The sequence below is a fragment of the Amblyomma maculatum genome, chromosome 10 (genome assembly GCF_055883805.1).
Source record: "Amblyomma maculatum isolate TAMU_Amacu chromosome 10, ASM5588380v1, whole genome shotgun sequence".
NCBI classification, from domain to species: Eukaryota; Metazoa; Arthropoda; class Arachnida; order Ixodida; family Ixodidae; genus Amblyomma; species Amblyomma maculatum.
In genome coordinates, this window is record NC_139353.1 from 168,818,392 (window position 1) to 168,838,945 (window position 20,554).

The 20,554-nt window shown below is 47.9% G+C and overlaps 1 protein-coding gene across 5 annotated transcripts in view; it reads right to left on the reverse strand.

Moving 5' to 3' along the window:
• The window catches only part of LOC146177893 (uncharacterized), a 206,803-nt gene that overhangs the window by 43,196 nt on the left and 143,053 nt on the right, over positions 1 to 20,554 (reverse strand). For 3 of the 5 annotated variants that reach the window (XM_084580636.1, XM_084580635.1, XM_084580634.1), the window contains exons 15-16: positions 19,891 to 19,965; positions 11,126 to 11,209 (exon numbers count right to left, since the gene is read on the reverse strand). In XM_084580636.1, coding sequence (XP_084436762.1) covers positions 11,126 to 11,209; positions 19,891 to 19,965 — 159 coding nt within the window. The remainder of the gene's footprint in view (positions 1 to 11,125; positions 11,210 to 19,890; positions 19,966 to 20,554) is intronic. The other 2 variants (XM_084580637.1, XM_084580638.1) reach the window with 2 other exon arrangements.

The window sequence follows — 20,554 nt, forward strand, 5'->3', positions numbered from 1 at the left end:
TGCTGCTCCTTTTTTCACGTTCACCGCCATCACAGCACTACGCACACCCGCGGACCACACTCGACGCCGTGACGCCGCTGCTAATCTGCTAACACTAAAAACGCGAAAGACGCAAAAACCAAAAAAGCAAAAGCAACCTTCGATCGCGCCGCTGCCGCCGCTGCTGAAGCAGCGCTGTCACCGATTGTGAGATGCGAACGATTTCTTATCGCCTCAGAGATCACGGGAGGTAATCTCGGAGGCCATAGATTACTTTGGCTGTCAACTCCCAATGCCGTCGTGGCATCTGTGGCGCTGTCAGCGCCTGCAAGGTAGTCTTGAACGTTTGCTGCGCCGCACAACACACATGTAGTGCAACGAAACCTGCCTCCTGCTACTAAAGTGAGGTAGTACTTGGCGTTGCGAAGTTCAAAATATCCGTTTTATGCCAAACCACGTTCGCTATGGGAAGTTAAAAATACATGCGTTTGACAAAATAATTTCGGAAAAGTTCGATATATTCAATAATTCGTAATATGCGTGTTCGTTATATCGAGGTTTGACTGTACTTGATCCAAGGGGCTCTCTATTGTTGAGTACAGGACACAGTCGTCTGCATATAATCTTATTTTTACAGAAATACCTTTTACAACATCGCTGATATAAAGGAGAAAAAGAAGAAGCCCAACAACCGAGCCCTGGGCAACGCCAGAGTCAACGAAAGTTTTTCAGAGTCGTTTTAAAACTAACGAACTGCTTGCTTGCAGTAAGGTAAACCGTTATCCAGTTACAGTAAGATGTGTTGTCGGCCTAGTTGGTGCAGTACTTCAGACATCTTATAATAGCGCGAAGAAAACACACACATGACAGGGTACAGGACAAGCGCTACTTGTACCCTGTCCAGGATAGCGCTTGTCCTGTACCCTGTCCTGTGTGGGTTTTGTTCGCGCTATTATAAGATGTCTGAAGTTATCCAGTTAATGAGCTGAAAATTTTTAGAATTTTGTTTAATTTATGCATTAGTTTATAATGATGACAGACTTTGCCAAAAGCTTTAGAAAAATCCATAAAAATACAGTTGTGTACGGTATTTGCAAAATCATGTATTGTTTGAACCAATTGAGTTATTGCCTTTCCGAAATCCATGCTGGTGAGTTATTAGATGTTCCTCAAGAAATACCAAAATATGTTTGTAAATTGTGCTCCAAGATTTTATGAGCAGTTGAGGCTAATGAAATGGGGTGGTAGTTATGAATGCGCTGCTTAATTCCTGCTTTATGGAGTGGCTTGACTCTGGCGGTCCTCCAGTCGTCCGGCACCTGACCAAGGCGCAAGGATTCTACATACTGTTGGGCCTTCGGTCCTCGGCCGCGGCAATGCAATCACTTAAAACTCGCGCCAACAGCAGGCGTGGCAGCACATGCGCGTGAGAGCAAATCCGCGCGTTGGAAGCCGGGATAGTGGTTTCCCGATAAGAAGGCCGCGCGACAGGGGGGCAGGACTTTTTTGCTTCGTCCGGCGTGGACTGCGTTTGGCGAGGCGTTCCTGGACGGAGCGCTTTTTCGTCGTTGCAGTGTTTGGACGCTGATTCCGGACATTCGGCGTGAGTGCCTGATTGTGCTTTTGTTCCTTGCAACTTTTCTGTTTGGTGAAGATTGCTAACTTCACACTTTCGCGGTCTTTATTGTTTCTGTTTATCGCGAAAGTAGCGACTTTGTTATTCTCCTAGTGTTTGCCCAAAGTAAAATCGATTCGTCCAATTTGGTCTGTGGTTGTCCGTCGTACGGATTGCGCCTTGCGGACCCTCCTCCTTTCCGAGGCGAAGGCAGTGGCCTTCAATACAAAACATGTAAATATTTTGATACCCATTCAGCACATTGTTTAAGAAATCCATTCGGAATATCATCTGGGCCGCAAGTTTTCGGACGTCGAGGTTGAGGAGCATATTGAAAATGCCCTCTTTAGTTATCTTAACATCAGGTATAGGAGGCAGGTATGTATCGTCGTACCACTACCTTGAGTAAATACAGACTTAAAAGTGTGCATTAAAAAGATTTGCTATTTTTTTGCAGTCATGAACCATCGTGCCATTCACATCAAACACTCACACTGTTCTGTAATGGGGCTAATGCTTCTCCAAAATTTCTCTTACATTACACCTACCATTTTTCATTCCATAGCCCTCTGCGTTGTCCTCAACTTAAGTAGAAACCTCTTTGATAGCCTCCAGTCTTCATCCCCATAGGTGAGTACAGGTAAAATGCAACTTATTATACTTTCGTCTTGAGCAATACCAGTAAGCTGCTAGTCAGAGTACTTGCCAAATGCGCTCCATCCCAATCTTTTACTCTCCTAGCTATTTTCCTTTCATGACCTGTATCTGCGGTTACTACCTGTTTTAAGTAGACATATTCACCTACCACTTCCACTGCTTTGCTACCTATTGTGAACTGCTGTTTGTTCAAAAGGCTGCATATTGATTGAAAGTGTTCTGCATATTGATTTTCAAAACTATCTTTCTGTAGGCCACCAATTATTCTTTGCAGTGCATGAGTTATTTAGCAAGGCAAGGCAATGTTATCAGTGACAAAACACCATAATACTGTATTTACTCTAATTTAACACCAGGGGCGACTCTGCATATCATATAACGAGAAAAAATAAAACCACGAACGTAATGCGAGATCGGAAACAAGAATTTTGAATGCCCTGGACACAACTGAAGACCACCTGGTGTGGGACGACAATGAGGCGTCAGAAAAAGCTGAATGTGGAGCGGAGACTGCAGTGTCGACACGAACTCTGATCAAGAGTACAACCGTATGGTCTGCTGTGAACATTATACCATGAAACACATGGAGTTATGATGAGGCTGCGTGCAGCAAGTAAGGTGATTTAGTAAGTTGTGCTTTTGGTGACCCTGTACTTTGTAGCAACGTTCTGCTTGAAAGTAATGTTTTGGTTATATTTACATTACCTGGCCTAACAATCCCGATTCAAACCTATTTAAATTAGCTTTTAGTGTTCAACAAAACATTTGCTCAAAAGTTTTCTCCGCAGAGTTATTGCACCCCCTAGCTTCGCAACACTTTTCCGTGAAAAGAAGTGCGAGCATTACGCCAGTACAAACTGGTATGTATGCATGTTCAATATGTGCACAATAAACCTGAATGAATGGAAGCCGAAAAAGGACTCAAGTAGGTCCCCACTCTTACGGCCCAACTGGAGCAAAATTTGTGCTCGGAATACGAAATGCCCAGTGAGTCCAGAGTGCATTCCACAGGACAATGGGGATGCACAAAACCACCACACAAAGAAGTGTTGCTACCTCAACCATGAGTTAAATGGCTATTTTGGCACACAGCCCAAACGAACTTTATTCTGAAGATGAACCAGAATACTTTTGAGCCTTGAATAGCCTTAACTCATGCATTTTTCCATCTGCAGCAGTCCTCATTTGAAATCAGAATAGTGTGAAAAGAGTAAGACCGAAGAACATGAGCGCTATTCCTCAACACTGACAACTAAGTTTCATTTCAAGCTTCTGTCGTGGACATAGGTATGCTTGCATAGGGCTAAACAGTGCAGCTGAAATGCTGAAAACACTCAGTGGCATTTATTTCTTATAGGTTGCTAAAAAAATCCTGTTACAATCATTGCATTCTCACCAAAGGCTTCAAAGCGGTGAAGCCAAAATACTACATCCATTCTGCCCTCAGGTTGCACTATGTGCTCCACAAAATCCACACAAAACAGTCTGCCTACACCAATGACCTCTAAAGCTGAAAATTGTGACATGCCTGATTATTCCTAATTTTTCGCAGCACAGCGACATGCTGCTGCACAGAGCTAAAGTATGTGTTGCCTTATACAGTGAAAGCTCGTTAATTCAAACCTCGATAATTTGAATTTTCGAAGAATTCGAACTGCACTACTTGGTCCGGCCAAGCTCCAAGAGATCTGTGTATAAAAGCCCGTTAATTCGAACGCGAGTTGGTTCCGCTACGGATAATTCGAACGATGCGCCACCGTGTCTGGGTGGCTTGACGCACATCAAGCGGAAACAAAATAAGTAGAGAAACACCTTTGCGATCGGAAGGCATAATTAGAGGCTGCGCACGTCCAAAACCAGTACAAACCAGGTAAAACTAAACGGCGCCATGACTGGCGCGGCGGCCGGCGGCATTGCAGGGAGGGGATGGCGGCCACGACAAGGTCAGTGCGTGGCCATGGCGGCGTCTGCCTGCTCTCTTCTGCGCAACCTCCGTAGCTAGCAACTAAATACTCGTTAATTCCAACCCTGTTAATTTGGAAATACGGATATAAGTCCTGTCGGCACGGACCCAGCCAACGCTCATGAAAGGCTATGATCTCAGAAGGGCACTATGAGTTAAACTTTTTTCTTTTTTTTTTGCAATAGCCATCCATCCTTCCACCCATTAGTTGTCAACGGAAGCACGCGAGTCAGCCACGATCATACTGCCGGCTTTTAGCACCATTCGCTGATATCGCGCATTCAGATGATTGGAGTGGCATTAGATGGTGCCCGTCCCAGTCGTTCATAGCATGATAAAGCAAACATACTGAAAAGGAGGCTTGCACAACCGGACAAGCGCTGGAACTTTGCCAAGTTCACTTCCCCCCTCCCCCCTGTTGGAGCTAAAGTAAAAAAATAAACACGCCGTTATCGCTGCGCAGCATATTGGCGCACTGTCAAGAAATGTGTTGTGGACCATGGCGGCGCGAAACGGAGGGACACGCTAAAGACTGACGCCTTCATTTTTTTTTTTTCCAGATTCATAGGCACGAATCTGGGCTGGGTGGGTTCATTATGCCAACGAGTTCGTTATGCTACTGTAATACAAATGGTTCGTGTCAGTTTTTCTGAGGCCATTCGATAATTCGAACATCAAAAAATTCGAACCTTTTTCCTGGTCCCGTAAAGTTCGAATTAACGAGCTTTTACTGTACACCCAAGGTGAAAACTGTGTCTAGACATTTTTTTTTTGTAGTTTTGTAAAATGCACACTACCTGGAAAGCCCAAGAAGTGATGATGCAACCTCAAAATTGAATCTGCAGAAGCAGGTCCACTTTTGCGCCTGAATTTCGTCTAAGCCGTGCAGAGTACAGCCATACAGCGTCAAGAATTGGCACAAAACTGCTAATCCCCTTCTCCACCACATCACAACTTGATATAATGTAATTTTTGCTATAGAAAAAACGTTTTCGTAGTTCCTAGAAAGTCTGAAAAATTGGTTTCTAGTCACAATTCTAGTCACAAAGCCATGCCAGAGAATCATAGCAGGCAAAAGAGGCAGAGCAGGGGTTACCTTTTCAAGAAACTCCCCATAAAGATTGGCCTACAGTGGTGCAGGGAATGGGTAGGGGGTGAGGAAGAAAGTGTCTTAGTGCAAGCCCCAATACCAACACGCACTCCACTGTAAACCCAAAAAGAGGTAAAGAAAAGCACACGAGCATTGCTCCGGAGGGGCTCCGATACTTCTAACAAATGCCACAACGTGGTGAAATCATGGTGGCAGCAGTTATCCAACAGGGTTACCCATTATAGAGAAGGGTGCACAGGTTGCAGCCAACGTAAAAACCAAAGAAACAGCAGGGCAATGCAGTCGAAATTTGATGATCATCAGATTCCATTGTTTTTTCTTCCACTTTTTAATCATTTCCACGGCTACATTATTTCACATTTGATCAACACTTTGGGCTTTCCGCGGCTGTCTTTTGCGCAGCAGTCGCTCGCTCCCCTGTTGTTCTCTTTCCCTTTCTCCTGCCTTAGGTGGCAAAAAGATGTCCGGACAACTTGTCACTGTCGTTCGGCCACAGCTCCGCCCTGGCGTCCCAGTGGCTGTTCTCATCCGCCTTTTGCGCGAGTTTTCTGCGCATGCGCGAAGTCGTAGCGGCGACCGATGGAAACACATTGGACGGCGTCGACGGCGTTTCTCGGCGCCGCCAGTGCACGGGGGCTGGCGGCACCGGGCGGCACGGTGACCGTCACAGGCTTGGCCAAGCGATGCCAACCACATTTGCTGTGTACGGTTGCCACTCTCTAGGCGTGCAGAGGTGCAAGACGCGGTTTTTCAGGTCTCCTTCGAAGAGCCGCGACCAACAACGACGTGATGAAGCTTGAATTAGGGCCACCAAGCATCAAGATGTGAATGGCTGACCTTAGCAACCGACTGCGTACTGTCGACTGTGCGAAAAACACTTCGTTGCAGGTACGCATGCATCTAAAGGAAATGTGCATGATGAAAAGAATCTACCGGAGTTTGCACCAAGCCTGTAACCCACCAGTGATAGCCGCAATGAGCATTTGTTCGGCGCGTCTTTACTTTTTGTGCGACGAAGCCTGATGGCGATGTATTTTGTCGTTTGTTTTCTTTATGTGCGAAGGGGCCGGGTAGCGCAGATATCACAGGTGGCTGTGTGCGCTAGAACGTAATATTTAGCATGTTTTATCGCGACTGCCGCCCGACTAAAAAGAAAAACAAAATTGAACGTCTGCTGTGATGCACCGCCGTTCGCGAGCCGAGTGGTTGAGCTGGTCATGAGGCTCGCGAACGGCAGTGCATTAAAACTGTGTATTTTTTTCTTGTTAGTCAGGTGGCAATCACGATAAAACATGCTAAATATTACGACCTAGCGCACACACCCATCCATGATATCTACACTACCTAGCCCTTTCGCACATAAAGAAAAGACAAAATACATCTCTTTGAGGCCCCGGCGCAACTAAAGCAAACACGCACCGAAGAAATCCTCATTGCAGCTATCACTGGTGCATTACAGGCTGGGTGCAAATTCCAGTAGGTACTTTTCATCATGCATATTTCCTTTAGATGCCTACATACCTGTAGTATCTGCCGCTCGGAGCATATGACTCACTTGACACACTTGCACGACGCACAGTATTTTTTTTTTACCTTAAAGGCTCGCCTTCATGCACGCCAAAGCATTCGGATTTTGTTCCTTCGGTGTACGCAATCAGATGCACTTCGTTAGGGAGCTTGATAATCGTCGTCTACGTCCAACCGTTTCCAACGGCAAGGAAACCGCCCGGCACAATAAATGAGTCTCCTGGAGGGTTCATGCTCGTTCACTTGCAGAGTGGATCGCTCTGGACGTAGAACAGTGTTGGTTCCTGACCGAGATGCGCATCCGATATGTAGGAGATGCACATGTGTAACCAAATCGTTAATTCCACAGAAATCGCAGCGGAGGCAGAAAGGTAGTGGATCTTTTCACAACAGAATGACCATTCTCTGTGCACCGAGAATATTTTCACCACTGCAACCACATCCGTTCTGACTCCTGAGGGCAGAAACCAGCTAAAGCGCTGAATCATCCATTGCATCCATTGCCAGAAAAATGCCGCTCGTTTCCTGCAGGTGTGCATGCCGGCCGGGACAATGCCCTTTTCAGGGGGGGGTGTGTATAAGCGCCTCTCTGCAGAGCTTCGTAGATGAAATCCTATAGCTGCACGCTTGAAGATGACGCGAGGAGGAAGCGACGCCCATTGCACCATGCCGACGCCGCGGTGACTGCATTGTGCTCGTAACTCGACACCCCGCGCATATGCGCCGCTCGTCACAGGAGACGATTCCACCTAGCTCTGCAGCATCAACAAACCCTTTGCCCTTTGAGATCCCTCTCTCTCTCTGCCTCCGCGCTCTCCTGTCTACCAAGAACCTGCACGGTGAGAGCGTCTCATTCTGTCATGTCCACACGGCCCGCGCTACACGCTCTTACAATACGAAGATAGTATATGCGTGTGTTATGAGTGGATTGTGAAAACGCTGTAACATTCCCCCATACTGCGTGAACATGATATACTGCAATCACTGTCACTACTTTCTGCCCCAAGGTCAAAAAAGGGGGGAGCTTTCGCTTTATAACTGCGTTGGCATGGCCATTTCGTACGGCGCGCTTTCGAGTCTGCTACACTGCCGTCCAAGGTGTTTCTCGCCTGCTCCTGCATGATGGCGCCACATCCTCTTGCAAAAGGCGGATTGGCGTCTTTTGGCAGGAACACGGCACCGCTTCGACGGCCGCGCTCATGCGACTGTCCGAGCGGGGCTGAGAGAGAGACCACTCCGAGAAGTAAACAAACAAGTAGGCGGCGACACCACTCAAAATGTGTGGCAGTTCACCTGGCTGACGCTTGAAATGTCCGAAAAATCGAATAGCCCTCCCTAGAGTGTGAAATTTTGAGCCGCGTAATACATTGACTTTATAAGACATGTCCTCGGGCCAGCAAAAAGTCAGAATAATCAAGCGTGTCCGAAAAATTGTTCGTCGACCGTACTTGTACTGAGCGGGCGCAGGGGGGGGTATGAACCAGCATGTGTCGCGGCGTGCCCCGGGGATTCATATTTGCTAGACCATGACGGGCTCTCGCTGAAATACATAGCCACGGATCCACGAACCATTTGAAGTCGCTATGCCCCCAACGTCCGAGCGGTGCTATGTTGAGTTTTTCTCGCGACAAATCATTGGCTGGTCATCTGAGTGGCTCTAACGTTTTAAGAAACTGAGTCAATCGGTGACAAGCCTGGCATGAAGTGCGACATTTTCCGCTGTTGCCGTTCCTGCCATCTGTCAAATGGGGAAGTTGAGGGGTGGCAAACCACCGGGCATGACGAAACCAACTGACAGTGTGTGTTCGTGGCAGATGGCCACCTGCGATTGCATGGGGCATTTCCCCAGTAACAAGCAGGGGCTCATTGGTGGAGATGGGGAAAGCCAGCCGTGCCTACATCGCAGGCCTGAAGGCCTATGCGTAACGGTCTGACGAGCTTGCGCTGGTGCCCACTGTCACCACAGGCAAACGCCGAGGCTCACCCGATGCGGTGGAATGCAAGCGTGCCCCCTACCGGTACAAGGTGAGGCGACATTCACCTGTGTGATTGATGCCGGACGGCGAGCGTTTTCTGCAACCGAAGGTAGACCGCCTCAGCTGGTGAGCTTTCTCATCAGATCCTACCCGGAGGCAAGGTTGGTCCCCCCCTTTTCTGGCTCCCTCAGTGCCGGCCTCCGTGTGTTATTTTATTTTTGTCTTTTGTTGTTTGTCTCTTCTAGCATCTTTCGCTTTCTTCTGTTTCCGTTCTTGCTTCCTGTCTTGTAAATATTGTAAAGTGAGTGTCTTCTTTTGTACAGCACGTCTCTCCTCTTTCTTCTTGAAATTGCGAGGGCTGCTTATTAGGCGGCCCTGCTGCGTGGCTGTTCCGGCGTGCGTGGAGGGGAAGTTGGGCTCGTTTGGGGAGTGTGGACGATGACCCCTTTCATCCAAGGCCGCCGCGGCTGCGAAGGTGTCAATCCTTGTCACTTCGTGCACGCAGGGCAACCTTGCTCCTCGCGCGCTTCCGGGGCACTGTGACTGAGTATGTGTATGTGTGCGTGTGCATATACCGGGTGTCCCAGCTAACTTGAGCCAAGGGTTACAAAATAATATATTTGGTCAGTGAAACCAGTTGCATACAATTGCCAGCCTCCTTGTGCACCACAGGCAATTTTTTGTTTAGCAATAACTTAATTAGCCAATTACATTACTTTTTCAAACTTACTAAATATTCAACTTAGACCAAAAATGTGAATTAGAAAGTTGTAGAGCACCTTCAGCAACCCTCATTCTATTATATGCGATAAAGAAATTCCCACATGTACCTTTTTTGCCAAGCTCAAAAGAAAGCCCGCGAAATACAAATAATACCACGTGACTAGCGCATTTGAGCGCTATGATTGTGATGCTCTCGGTCATGGTTTGAGCGAACGAAATCAGCTGCGGCTGTGACCCGATGGTCCCGTTGCAGCGGCAGGCTGAAATGTTGGCGATGGTTGGAGCGAGCTCGAGCTCACCCGTCACCGAGATCGTAGCCTGCGCACCCCAGCAGCCTACGTCACGACAGGCGGATGGCGATTAAGTACCAGCAAATGTAGGTGCGAGCGTGAATCTGAGTCGAGTCACATGCATGATGATGCTGATGGGAGAGGTGATGCATAGGCCTTGTTAGAATCTCGGTCGTGACGGCTCGCAGCGTTCGCTGCTACATGCACCATTACGTGCGCCGGCTGGCTGACGCAGGCGAAGGAACCATCACAAGCATATCAGCCTACCACTGCAACATGGCCGATGAGGCCCGGTCGCAGGTGATTTCGTTCACTCAAACCACGACTGAGGGCACCACAATCGCTGCGCGCAAATGTGCTAGTCACGTGATTTTATTTGTATTTTGCGGGCTTTCTTTTGAGCCTGGAAAAAAAGATACACCTGACGCCTTCTTTATCGCAGTTAATGGAATGGGAGTTTCTGAAGGTGCTCTCCAATTTTGCAATTAACATTTACGGTCTAAAGTCATAATTTAGTAAATTAGAAAAAGTAACATTTAGTTAATTAGGTAATTGCAAAACAAAAAAATGCCTGTGGTGCGTAAAGTGGCTGGCAGTTTCATGCAACTGGTTTCCCTGGCCTACCTCGCATATTTTATTTTTTATCCCTTGGTTCTAGTTAGCTGGGACACCCGGTATATGTGTGTGTGTGCATGTGTATGCATGTGTGTGCCGCTGGAGGATGGCGTTTCAATAAATGTCTCCTTTGTGAACTTGGAGGCTTGTCTCCTTGCAGCGAAGTGCTCTCCTCCCTGTGGAGGTTGAGTGCACCCGGTGACAGCTGATCGGGGCTTTGGCTCGCACTACGCTCGAACCCGTGGTGGTTGGTGGCCTATGACCACGTAGAAACCACAACTATGCTGCTTGCATTGGTCAGCTTGCTTCAATGTACAGCTGTTGCACCGCATCTTGTTTCATTCAGTTGCAAAAACAAGCATGCCTTTAGCATTGTTCTGCATCCAATCCTCCTATGCTTACAAGCATACTTTCAAAGTGAACTCTTTTTGCTTCAAACCCTGCATCAACCCTTTCGGAGCCTTACTCGCATCTCCGTAATGGCAGCACCACCTTCATAATTCGAGGCCCCTTACCACTACAGGCAAATCAACCAAGAGTTTCCTCATAGTCTTGGACTGAAGGCCATCATCATGAATTCTCTGGTTTGAAGACAGCCTGAATTCAACCACCATGCACTGTTAGTGTTGTTACTAACCAACCGTGGAACTGAGCAAGCAGAACACGCACCTCGTCGTACTTCTGCTCCAGCACCTTCTTTTCGCCCTCCTCGTCTTGCAGCTTCTCCTGCAGCTCCTTCAGCTTGGCCTGCATCTGAAAGGGAGCACAGGACAGCCGCTGACTCAAGGCAGCAAAGCACAATCCCATAGGCCCAACACATGCTGTCACCTTTTCAGTCTTGCACAAATTTAATGAGACCAGACTGTTACCTCAATTTCTGTGCCGCTGGGTTAGTAATGCTGGAATCCTGAATGCAGCCAATTACCAGACCCACTAGCAGGCCTCTCTCAAGTGCAACTGAGACCAACCTTTACAAATAAGAAAAATACCCTCCCACTTGAGAGCACAGTTTCCTCCCCTATAACTGCACACAGAGCCCAAACAGCCCAGTGTACCCAACACATGAGGCTCAAGGGCAGTTCATAAGAGAGGAGTGAAAGAGTGCACCATAGCACCAAAGATGAGACACTGTTATGCTGCGCAGAAAGAAACTGACATAACCCACTCCACATGTGCAAGCATGCCACCAGCTAGGCCACACCACCAGACCAGATCGCCACTCATTTCACTGGTGCGGGTACCCAGCAAGATGCCCCCAACAACATGCCACACGACGACGCAGAATCCTTCCGACCACAGACCAGCAAGACGCAGATACCTCCTTTAGTGAACATGGCCCAGCCACGCTTATTATTTCTAAGGGTTGAACTTTTCAGTTTAAACAGAAAAAAAAAAAAAAAAAAAAAAAGTCTGCTTAAAGAGGTCATGCCATGGTCATCCAATATATTACAGTTTTGCAGTCTGGTATATACACTTATAACAAGACCGGTCTTCACAATATATCGAATATAACATGGGCAGCCGCTGCGCCATCAGGTTTGCCATGTTTTCTATGGTAAAATAAACCGCTTATTACAATAATGTCATATTGTGGTTCGTGGGGTTTAACGTCCCAAAGTGAATAAGGCTATGAGAGACGCGTAGTGGAGGACTCCGGAAATTTCAATCACCTGGGGTTCTTTAACGTGCACTGACATCGCACATATTATATTATTATATTATAATGTCATTATATATTATTGGTTATAACAATGAAATATGGTCACCAAAAGTCAACAAAAACGCAGAAATGCGGCGAATACAAAACTGCATGTGAACGTGGAGACGCCGACAACGCTGATGCAATGAAAAAAATGATAAAAAAAAAGGAAGTCGGGACAGAGCGCGTCGAGCCATTGCATTGGTCAGGTGAGCTGGGGAAGCTTCCATGCCACTGAGACGCAGGGGAGGACGGAGCACTTCCTTGTGCGGAGGAGGAAAGGCGCTGCTAGGCACGGCCGTTATGAGGGACAGCTTCCCCTCGCATTCCGACGGTGGAGCAGTCCATTCAGAGGGTGCGCTGCACTATCCTCCCCTATCTGCTTTCTCCTCGCTTGGCAGTTGCACGTTTTGTGGCAGGTGTGCAGCAGCGTTCATGCACACGTCTTTCTAGCGTGGTTCTCCCAGTGTGCCATCATGCTGGCTATGAATTTTTCATTAACAGCAATGGAGGATCCTCCTTCAAGAAGCGTGACACAACCGGGGCAGAAGACTAACCGAAGGGCAATACCGCTAGAAGTTAAGCCAAACATTGCATGTGAGCACAAGGATGGTGTAAAAGTGTGCAACTTGGTGCGCAAGTACGGCCTGACGCAACCAACAGTATCGACAATCGTCCGCAGAGCACAAGATTGAGAACGAAAGCGATGCCACTGCAATGGACGACGGTCAGAAAAGGGTTCAACCCAGGGCCTACAAAGAATAGGAACTTAGAAAAAGTGGTTCTTGAATACCTGTGCAGCGAACCTGCCGATTAGTGGCCCGATTTTAGTGGAGAAGGCAAAGCAATTTGCATACCTCCTGCGCAATACTTATTTCCAGACTGGTGGTGGTTGGATTCAACGGTTCAAGGAGAGACATGGAATCGTCTACAAGGCAGTCGTGGGCGAGGCAGGATCGCTCGACGTCGACACTAGGCAGAAGTGGCTTAAGGAAACACTGCCCTGCACCCGAAAAGCATATGCAGATCAGGACTTGTACAATGGGAACGAGACTGGGTTGTTTTTCCAGATGCTAGTCAAAAATGCACGCTGTCAAAGGCGATTCCTGTAAGGGCAGCAAGCAAAGGAAATTGCACATATTTTCTTCTGTGCTAACATGGATGGCAGCGACAAGTGCCTCGCCGTTCTTATGGTGCTGCGAGGATCCCGGTTCACTACAGTCATAACGGGAAAGCATGGATGACTTTTCCGCAAGTGGCTGGTCGAGTTTGAAAGCATGGAAGACGCGCAAACTGTTCCGTATGTGGCTGGTCGAGTTTGATCAGCGAATGCAATTCGAAGGCAGGAAGGTGGCATTGGTGCTCGACAATTGCGCTGCGCACTAAACAGCCCAGAAGCTCTCGCATGTGGAAGTTTTTTTCCTCCCACTTAACACCACTGCAGGGTCTATGGATGCAGGCGTGATTGCTTGCTTCAAGGCACTGTATCGCAGGCTTGCACTGAATCTCGACATTTTTGTCAAAGAACTCCGACCAGCACCAGACTTGAGATCTCGCTCCTGATGGCAGTGCAGTTAATTTTTGGAACATGGGCAAAACAAAGCTCCTCCACCATCATGATCTGCTTCAGGAAGGCGGGCTTCGCTGGGGATGCCGACAACACAGCAGGTTGTAAAGCTCCTGCCGACACAGCAATGGCCGAACTTTGGTTCACAGTGATCGGTAGCGATGGCGGTGCGTTGGGACTTGAGAATTTTTACATACCGTCGATACAGTTGCGACAGATGAAGAGCTAGCTGACAGACAAGGCTATCGTCGCAGCAATCACTGACGCGGATGACAGTGGCAGTAGCGACGACAATGAATTGGAACCTGTGCAGGTCGTGTCTCACCAGCAGGCTTTGAGAATGATCAACTCCCTGTGGAACTTTCGCCCGTATTCACAAACGTGCCTCGACTCGACGCTCCACCTCCACTCGTTGGAGCGGAGAATACAGCCGCTACTCCACTCCAGGGCCGATTCGGATTCATGAACGACCCTCGGTGTTTCCTCCGACAAGTTCTCCTCGAAAATACCTCCTCCACTCGGAGCAGCGCATATGGGGCATATGGGGACGAGATTAAGATGAACTTTTCGCCCGAGAACTGCGTGCTGAACTGCGCAACATACTCAGTTTTTCATGTCAAGTCTTCTAAACAACTTTCGCAACCGACCTCGACGTTAACAGCATAGTGTAACTTGTTTTGTGGGCTGGATGAAAAGGGTGGCTGTAAAAAATGGCTGAAAATGTTTTCGCATCTGGCAACAGTCGTTGCTGGTGACGTAAGCTTCGAGAAATGGTGTGAATACTTCGGTTTATTTTTTGGTGTGAGATCTACGCTCGGCCTTTGCCGCTCTGCCTTTTTTTTTATTGACAGGCTTGACCGACTTTTTTTTTTTTTTACCAGGCTTTTTTTTTATTGCCGGGCGTCAAAATACATTGCAGGAAAAAAAAGAGTACAAGCCGCGAACTCCTACGAGCATGGCTCTGGCCTGTTCAGAGGCGAGCTAAACATGCGTGCTGCTTCGCAGCGCATTGCAGCTCATGCACGCTGAATTCGACCCTCCACAAGAAAATGCCGCGTGCGGTTTCCAAACAAGTACGGAGCCCTAATTGAAAACGTGCTTGAAAAGCCATGCTCTTCGTCGGCCGCGAATATCCCTCCGTAGGAAGAGCACACCAACGCGCTCCCTCGACAGGCCGCGCCGGCCACGCATCCGCAGACGTACTACGTACCCTCGGGCGACGGGCAAGCCATTTATGTCCGCACAGTCCCACCGCTCCTCTGGTGCTCGCCAGCTTACTGGATACAACACGCTGTTCCCCCACAAGTTCGGCGCCGTCTGCGGAAGCGCGCGGGGCGAGCCACGGAAAGTGCACCGCCACAGCTCGACTCCGGCCGCGGGCGAGCTCACCATTTGGCCAAATCGCGCCCCAACTCTGCACTCGGTGGGCTCCGAAAAGGTTATCCATTTATCCAGTGACGACTTGTGCCCACGCCACACACGCACAATGTGACGATCAAACAACACAGACGTCGGTGGCTGATCACGGTTATCCATGTTCGGCGTGAGCGGCAGGGACGGCCGGAGGCTGGCCATGACCACATTCGTAAAACGATAGCGTGCCAGAAGTCCCGGGTCACAGCTGATGCTTTAGAGAAAGGTTCGGTGCATCCTTGTCGTATCTTCTTTTGTGAAACTTTTGGTATAATGGTAGAACGAATTCCACACAGCGAGCGAGCGATGCAATGTCGGCCATGTTTACAAGCGGAGTGGCGATCGAGGAGCAGCCAAGGTAGCGTCGTCGCAGACTCGAGATTCTTGAGAAAACTCAAGTTTTCTCCGCCACTGGAGGAGCGATTCGAGTGGAGATTGCTTTGTGAAACGAAAAACAGGCCTCGAGGGCCGCTTGGAGTAGAAGTTCGAGTGAAGGCGTGTTTGTGAATACGGCGGTTTGTTTTTGCTAAGAACCTTCCACTGCACTGTGTTCAAAAGTTGGATGCTATGCAGAAAGATGATGGCTAGATTGCTGTGAAACGGAAAACGCTTACATACTACGGGTTTCTTCCCGCTAGGAAATAATAAGTGCAAGCTACCTTGTTCTCATTAAATGTGCAGTTTATATATATATTTTAATTTGCTTAACCCGGTTATAACAATTATTGGTTATACAGTCAAACCTGGATATATCGAACTCGAAAGAGATCGCAAAATAGTTTGATATATTGATAATTCGATATACAAAAATCGGCTTGTGACGGCACTTATGATGCGAAAAAACGATACCATATTTGTCGCGTAATCAACCCACTCGCATAATGAACCCACCATCCACCTTTGCACCTGAGAATTAAAAAAAAAAAAAAAGAACCCGTCAAGGCCAGCTTGTTCACATGCAAGATATTGAGCGATCTTAGCGACGAGCGGCAGCGACAGAACGAAAAATTTAAAACTTGTTGGAACTGCGTCCCTCTCACCGCTCGAGCCACCGCAGCAGCTCAAAACAAGGTTTCTGTGTAGCCGCGGCAGAAATCGAGAGTGTTTCCGCTTGCATGTCGATGGCGCGCGTCACTCCGTTTCGGTCGTCTCATCTGCAGCTCATTCCTAGGCAGCATGCCAAGATGCTGCACAGCGATTACGTCATGGCGTGTTTATCTTTTGATAGCTCCTGTGGTGGCGGGGAGAAAACTTGCAGGAGTGCCCGTGATGGCTTGATTACACAAGCCTGGTTCGATTTATCACGCCGCGCTTGGGGCGGGCGTCATGGTCGCAGCAGCTGACCACGTGATTCATACTTGCAAGAATAAACGACTCCTCCCTCCGCCCCAAAACCCCCAAAAAGAAAAAAAAAGCAACCTTCCGCTTCTTAACGTCCGCAGCCGCTATAATGCGCAATCTTATGCTACGCCGCGCGTATAGCACAACAATAATGGACTGAAAAAAAAAATAGACAAATAGGGAGAGAGAGATCAGCAGCTTCTTAACGTCCGCAGGCGCCATAGCCACGTCAGCCGCCGCGAGCAGAGGTTCGCAACACACGCTGGAGAAAGCGTCAGACGTCTGTCTGAAAACGGGCCGAGCTGGCATGGCGCATGTGTAGCGCGTGTTGAAGGAGAGAGCTAGCTCGTCAAAAGAATGGGCACACCCACGCACATGGCTTGCAAACGTCATGTGCTAGTGCGCGGGAAACGATAACTGCAGATGCGCGCACCTTTGGGGAATGGGCGCGGCGCTTCCCAGACCAGCCGTCGTCGAACTGCCCTTCTCATTCCTTCCGCGCGTGGCTTGAAACATCCCGCGGGAAACGGCCAAGGGTAATGCAATCGTCTTTGGGGAAGGCCCACTTTCCAGTGCGTGTTGCGGAGTTTGATATATCGAACGACCGGTGAAATTGAGTTCGATATATGATGCGGCTTTCCTATAATTTTACATGGGATTTTCAAGGGAATATTCCATAAGTTCGCTATAGCCAAAATTCGATTATCCGGGTTTGATATAACAGGGTTCGACTGTAACTGATATTTCCATGGCACTTCAATATTGTTATAAATGGGTTTGCCTGTATAAAGGGGTTCTACTATATGCACCATGTTATGCGGCTATGAGTGCTAAATTGTCTCCGACCGATATTTCGGACGCCCAATTTTACGGACATGCCTGAAAATCCAGACCTTGCCATGACACTGCCACGCACTCCATAGAGTCATGCATAACACCAACCAAAATTTCGGACGTTTGAAATCCTTCTCGTTCGATTTTTCGGACCTATTCGTTCGATTCGCGACTTGAGAGCTATCGAAAACGCAAACAACGCCGGTTGCCATTTTGCTTTTCTGCAACCTCGAACCCACGTGCCATAACGTTTGCTGATCACGCCCGGTATAGCCTTGACAGCAGGCACCGCTTGCTGCACTGTCCCACCAGCTCTGCCGTGTTGCCGTTGTGCGCAGTCATCAGTCGCATGTGTGGTGTGTTGTGCTGTACGATGTCCCTACTACAACCCATGGACCAAGGCATTATCCGGACACTCAAGCACCTCTATCGATCATGCGTGCTCAGTCGCATGGTGTTATGCGTGGACAGCGGCAAAACCTAGTGTCGACTTGTCTGCAATGCTTTCCGATGCATGGAAGGCGGTGACCGAGGAGACACTGCAAAATTGCTTCCGTCACGCGGGTTTCACGATCAGAGATGAAGTGCCGTCGTCATTCGATGACAGCGCCAGTGAATCCCACAGCCGTCTTCATGTGCTGACCTCATCGAGCACTTGCGCGCTGCAGGAGCCGTCCCCATGGAAGTGACGCTGGAGCAGTTTGCTAACACACTGACAGCGAGCTCTGCGCTGCACTCACCGACGACGAAATTGCTTGCCATGTGCTGGAAGGTGATGACTCGGGCTCCGACACTGAGGAGCCAGAGGCTGTGCTGCCAACTAGCAGTGAACTAACCCGAGCTCTGATGGTGCTTTTGGCTGTGTGCAGCGAGAACGTCACCCTTGTTGAAGTGCAAGCCAACTTACTTGTACGGCAACGCAGTGCCCCGCAGTGGCATACTGACCACTTTTTCAAGCCGCTCACTAAATGAAGTGGCTTTTTTTGAGTGAATTCGTTTTTTCGAACTGCCCAATTTTCCGGACGCTATCTCGGCCCCTTGAGGGTGTGAAAAATCTGTCGGCGACTGTATAATAGCATATCTTCCTTTACCTGTTTTGGTTTCAACAGCCAAACAATGTCTGCAATGTAGATGTGAAGTTTATGTCACGTCAGGGATGGAAATAACTGCTATCTACTATATTTACTCGCATAATGCTAAAAAATTTCCCCCTCATATTTATCGCACCCCCCCCCCCCCTTCACATCCATATTCCGTGAAGAAAGTGAGAGCATTATGCGAGTAAATACGGTAATTGCTGCTCCTTCACTCACTGGAGTTTCTCCTCTTGGGTCACTGGCTTCGCAGTGAAACCGAGAAGTGAATATCAACCTGCACATGACCTAACTCTGACATCATAGCCACTGCTTAGGCAAGGGAAGAAATTGGATCATAAATTATTTGACAGTCATAGAAAAAAAGTCACATAGTCTATAGTAGCCTTTTACACATCATTACAAAGAATGAAACACGAACCCCAGAAATCTGGTGTCGGATGGAGCTTTGGCATGGCTAGACAGTGCCTGTTAGATTAAAAAACACATGTCCGATATTTCTCTGTAGCAAAAACAGGATAACCTTAGTTTGTGTCTAATAGTTCCATCATTTCCACTGGCTTCTTTAAATGCAGATATCTAACAGCGCATGCGTCTGTTGTTCATGTGTTTCGTCTCCCCTAGCGCTGTTTTACTCGATTCTTAAGCATGTACCAACCAGCCCGTATTTGCCCTCTTCTGGATATCTTCATCACCCCTTCATGTATGACTACTAGTGCTGTCAAAAAAAGCTACTGTCAGAAACTTGACTGTACATGAGTGTTACATTATACCAATGTAAAAAACGAAAGAAAAAAAAAGAAAGACATTACCTCGGTTATGCAAAACAACTTGCTAAAAAAAAAAAAAAAAAAAGAAAGATGTTCTGAAATGAACATAGCAAAAAATACTGTAAAGTCCAACCCCTAGTTGCATGCCAACGTAAAAAAATGAAAGATGGGCCAGACCAGATTGTTAATAGACAGTTTAACAGAGTGCCAATTAGTATGATTTGTGGGGAGTCCCCTTTAACCCATTCCTTTGCCTTACACAGTAACGGAGGCAGTGCACAATCAACATGCACAATTGATGGTTGTTTGTGCACGTTGTCTCGCCCCTTTCAATATGGCACATACACTTTCAACATCTGCACCCACTTTTCATTGCCTTCCCTCTGTGTCCAGTGGTTTCCTTTAGGTTATACTGACAGTGCTTGCCAGGTTACTTTGGCCTGCAAAAAATATTACACACTGTCTCTGTGAGAGCCCAAATTGAGCCAAAATAAAGAAAAGGCAACAATTGGCAGCAGCTGCTACCAGTGACACCACTGCCAATTCGGTGCCTCTGCCTAGATGTTTGTCTGGCAAGCACAGCGAGGAAATGTCTTTTCCCGTCCTGCATGTGTTGTGGTGAATGCAGTGCGGTGGCCCCCATCCGTGTGATGACCAGCAGGCACCCTCTGTGCTGGAAAGCCCAACCATGGTGGCACAGCAGAGGCTGCTACTACCTCGTTCACTATGCTGGGCAACGTCCGCTCAATGCAGGAGAAGGCAAACCGCATGCCACATACCTCCGACGTCGTCTGCACACAGAGAGAGAGAGAGAGAACAAGCCACCCGTCAATATGCAGCTCAGCAAGCCAGCCAACATGTGGCACACACTCGCCAAAGAGAGTTCCGACACTTTGCAGGGCACCACAGCTGGGGCCATCTCTGCCAAATTTCATTATTCTAGAATAGGTATGAAGGGCATTATGACCATGCTTGCTCAGAAAAATTATTCAACAAAAAAAAAAAAAATTCAGCTGTCGAATTATTTGCTTAGTTTTTCTATATGGTAAAGAAATGCTACCATATAAATAATGGCACTGATTTTTTCATTACCCCCATTCTTTAAGGTTTTTCAGGAAGAAAAAGAAAATACATTGAACATCCAGCTGTCACAAAATTTTCCACCAGAAAGCCCGCCATGATAATATTACCAAGTATTGATGGATGGAGAGTATGAGAAAACTGCATTGACCCCACTATAATTATCCAGTGCTCAAGAAACCCTCCCAGCAGCAGTGGCTTTAGCTTTTCTTCTAATATATCAAGATGGTCTTGCAAGAGTGGTGTTCCCTTGGTAAATTGCTACAGCTGTGCACACAGTTATTCTCGTGAAGTGGCTTC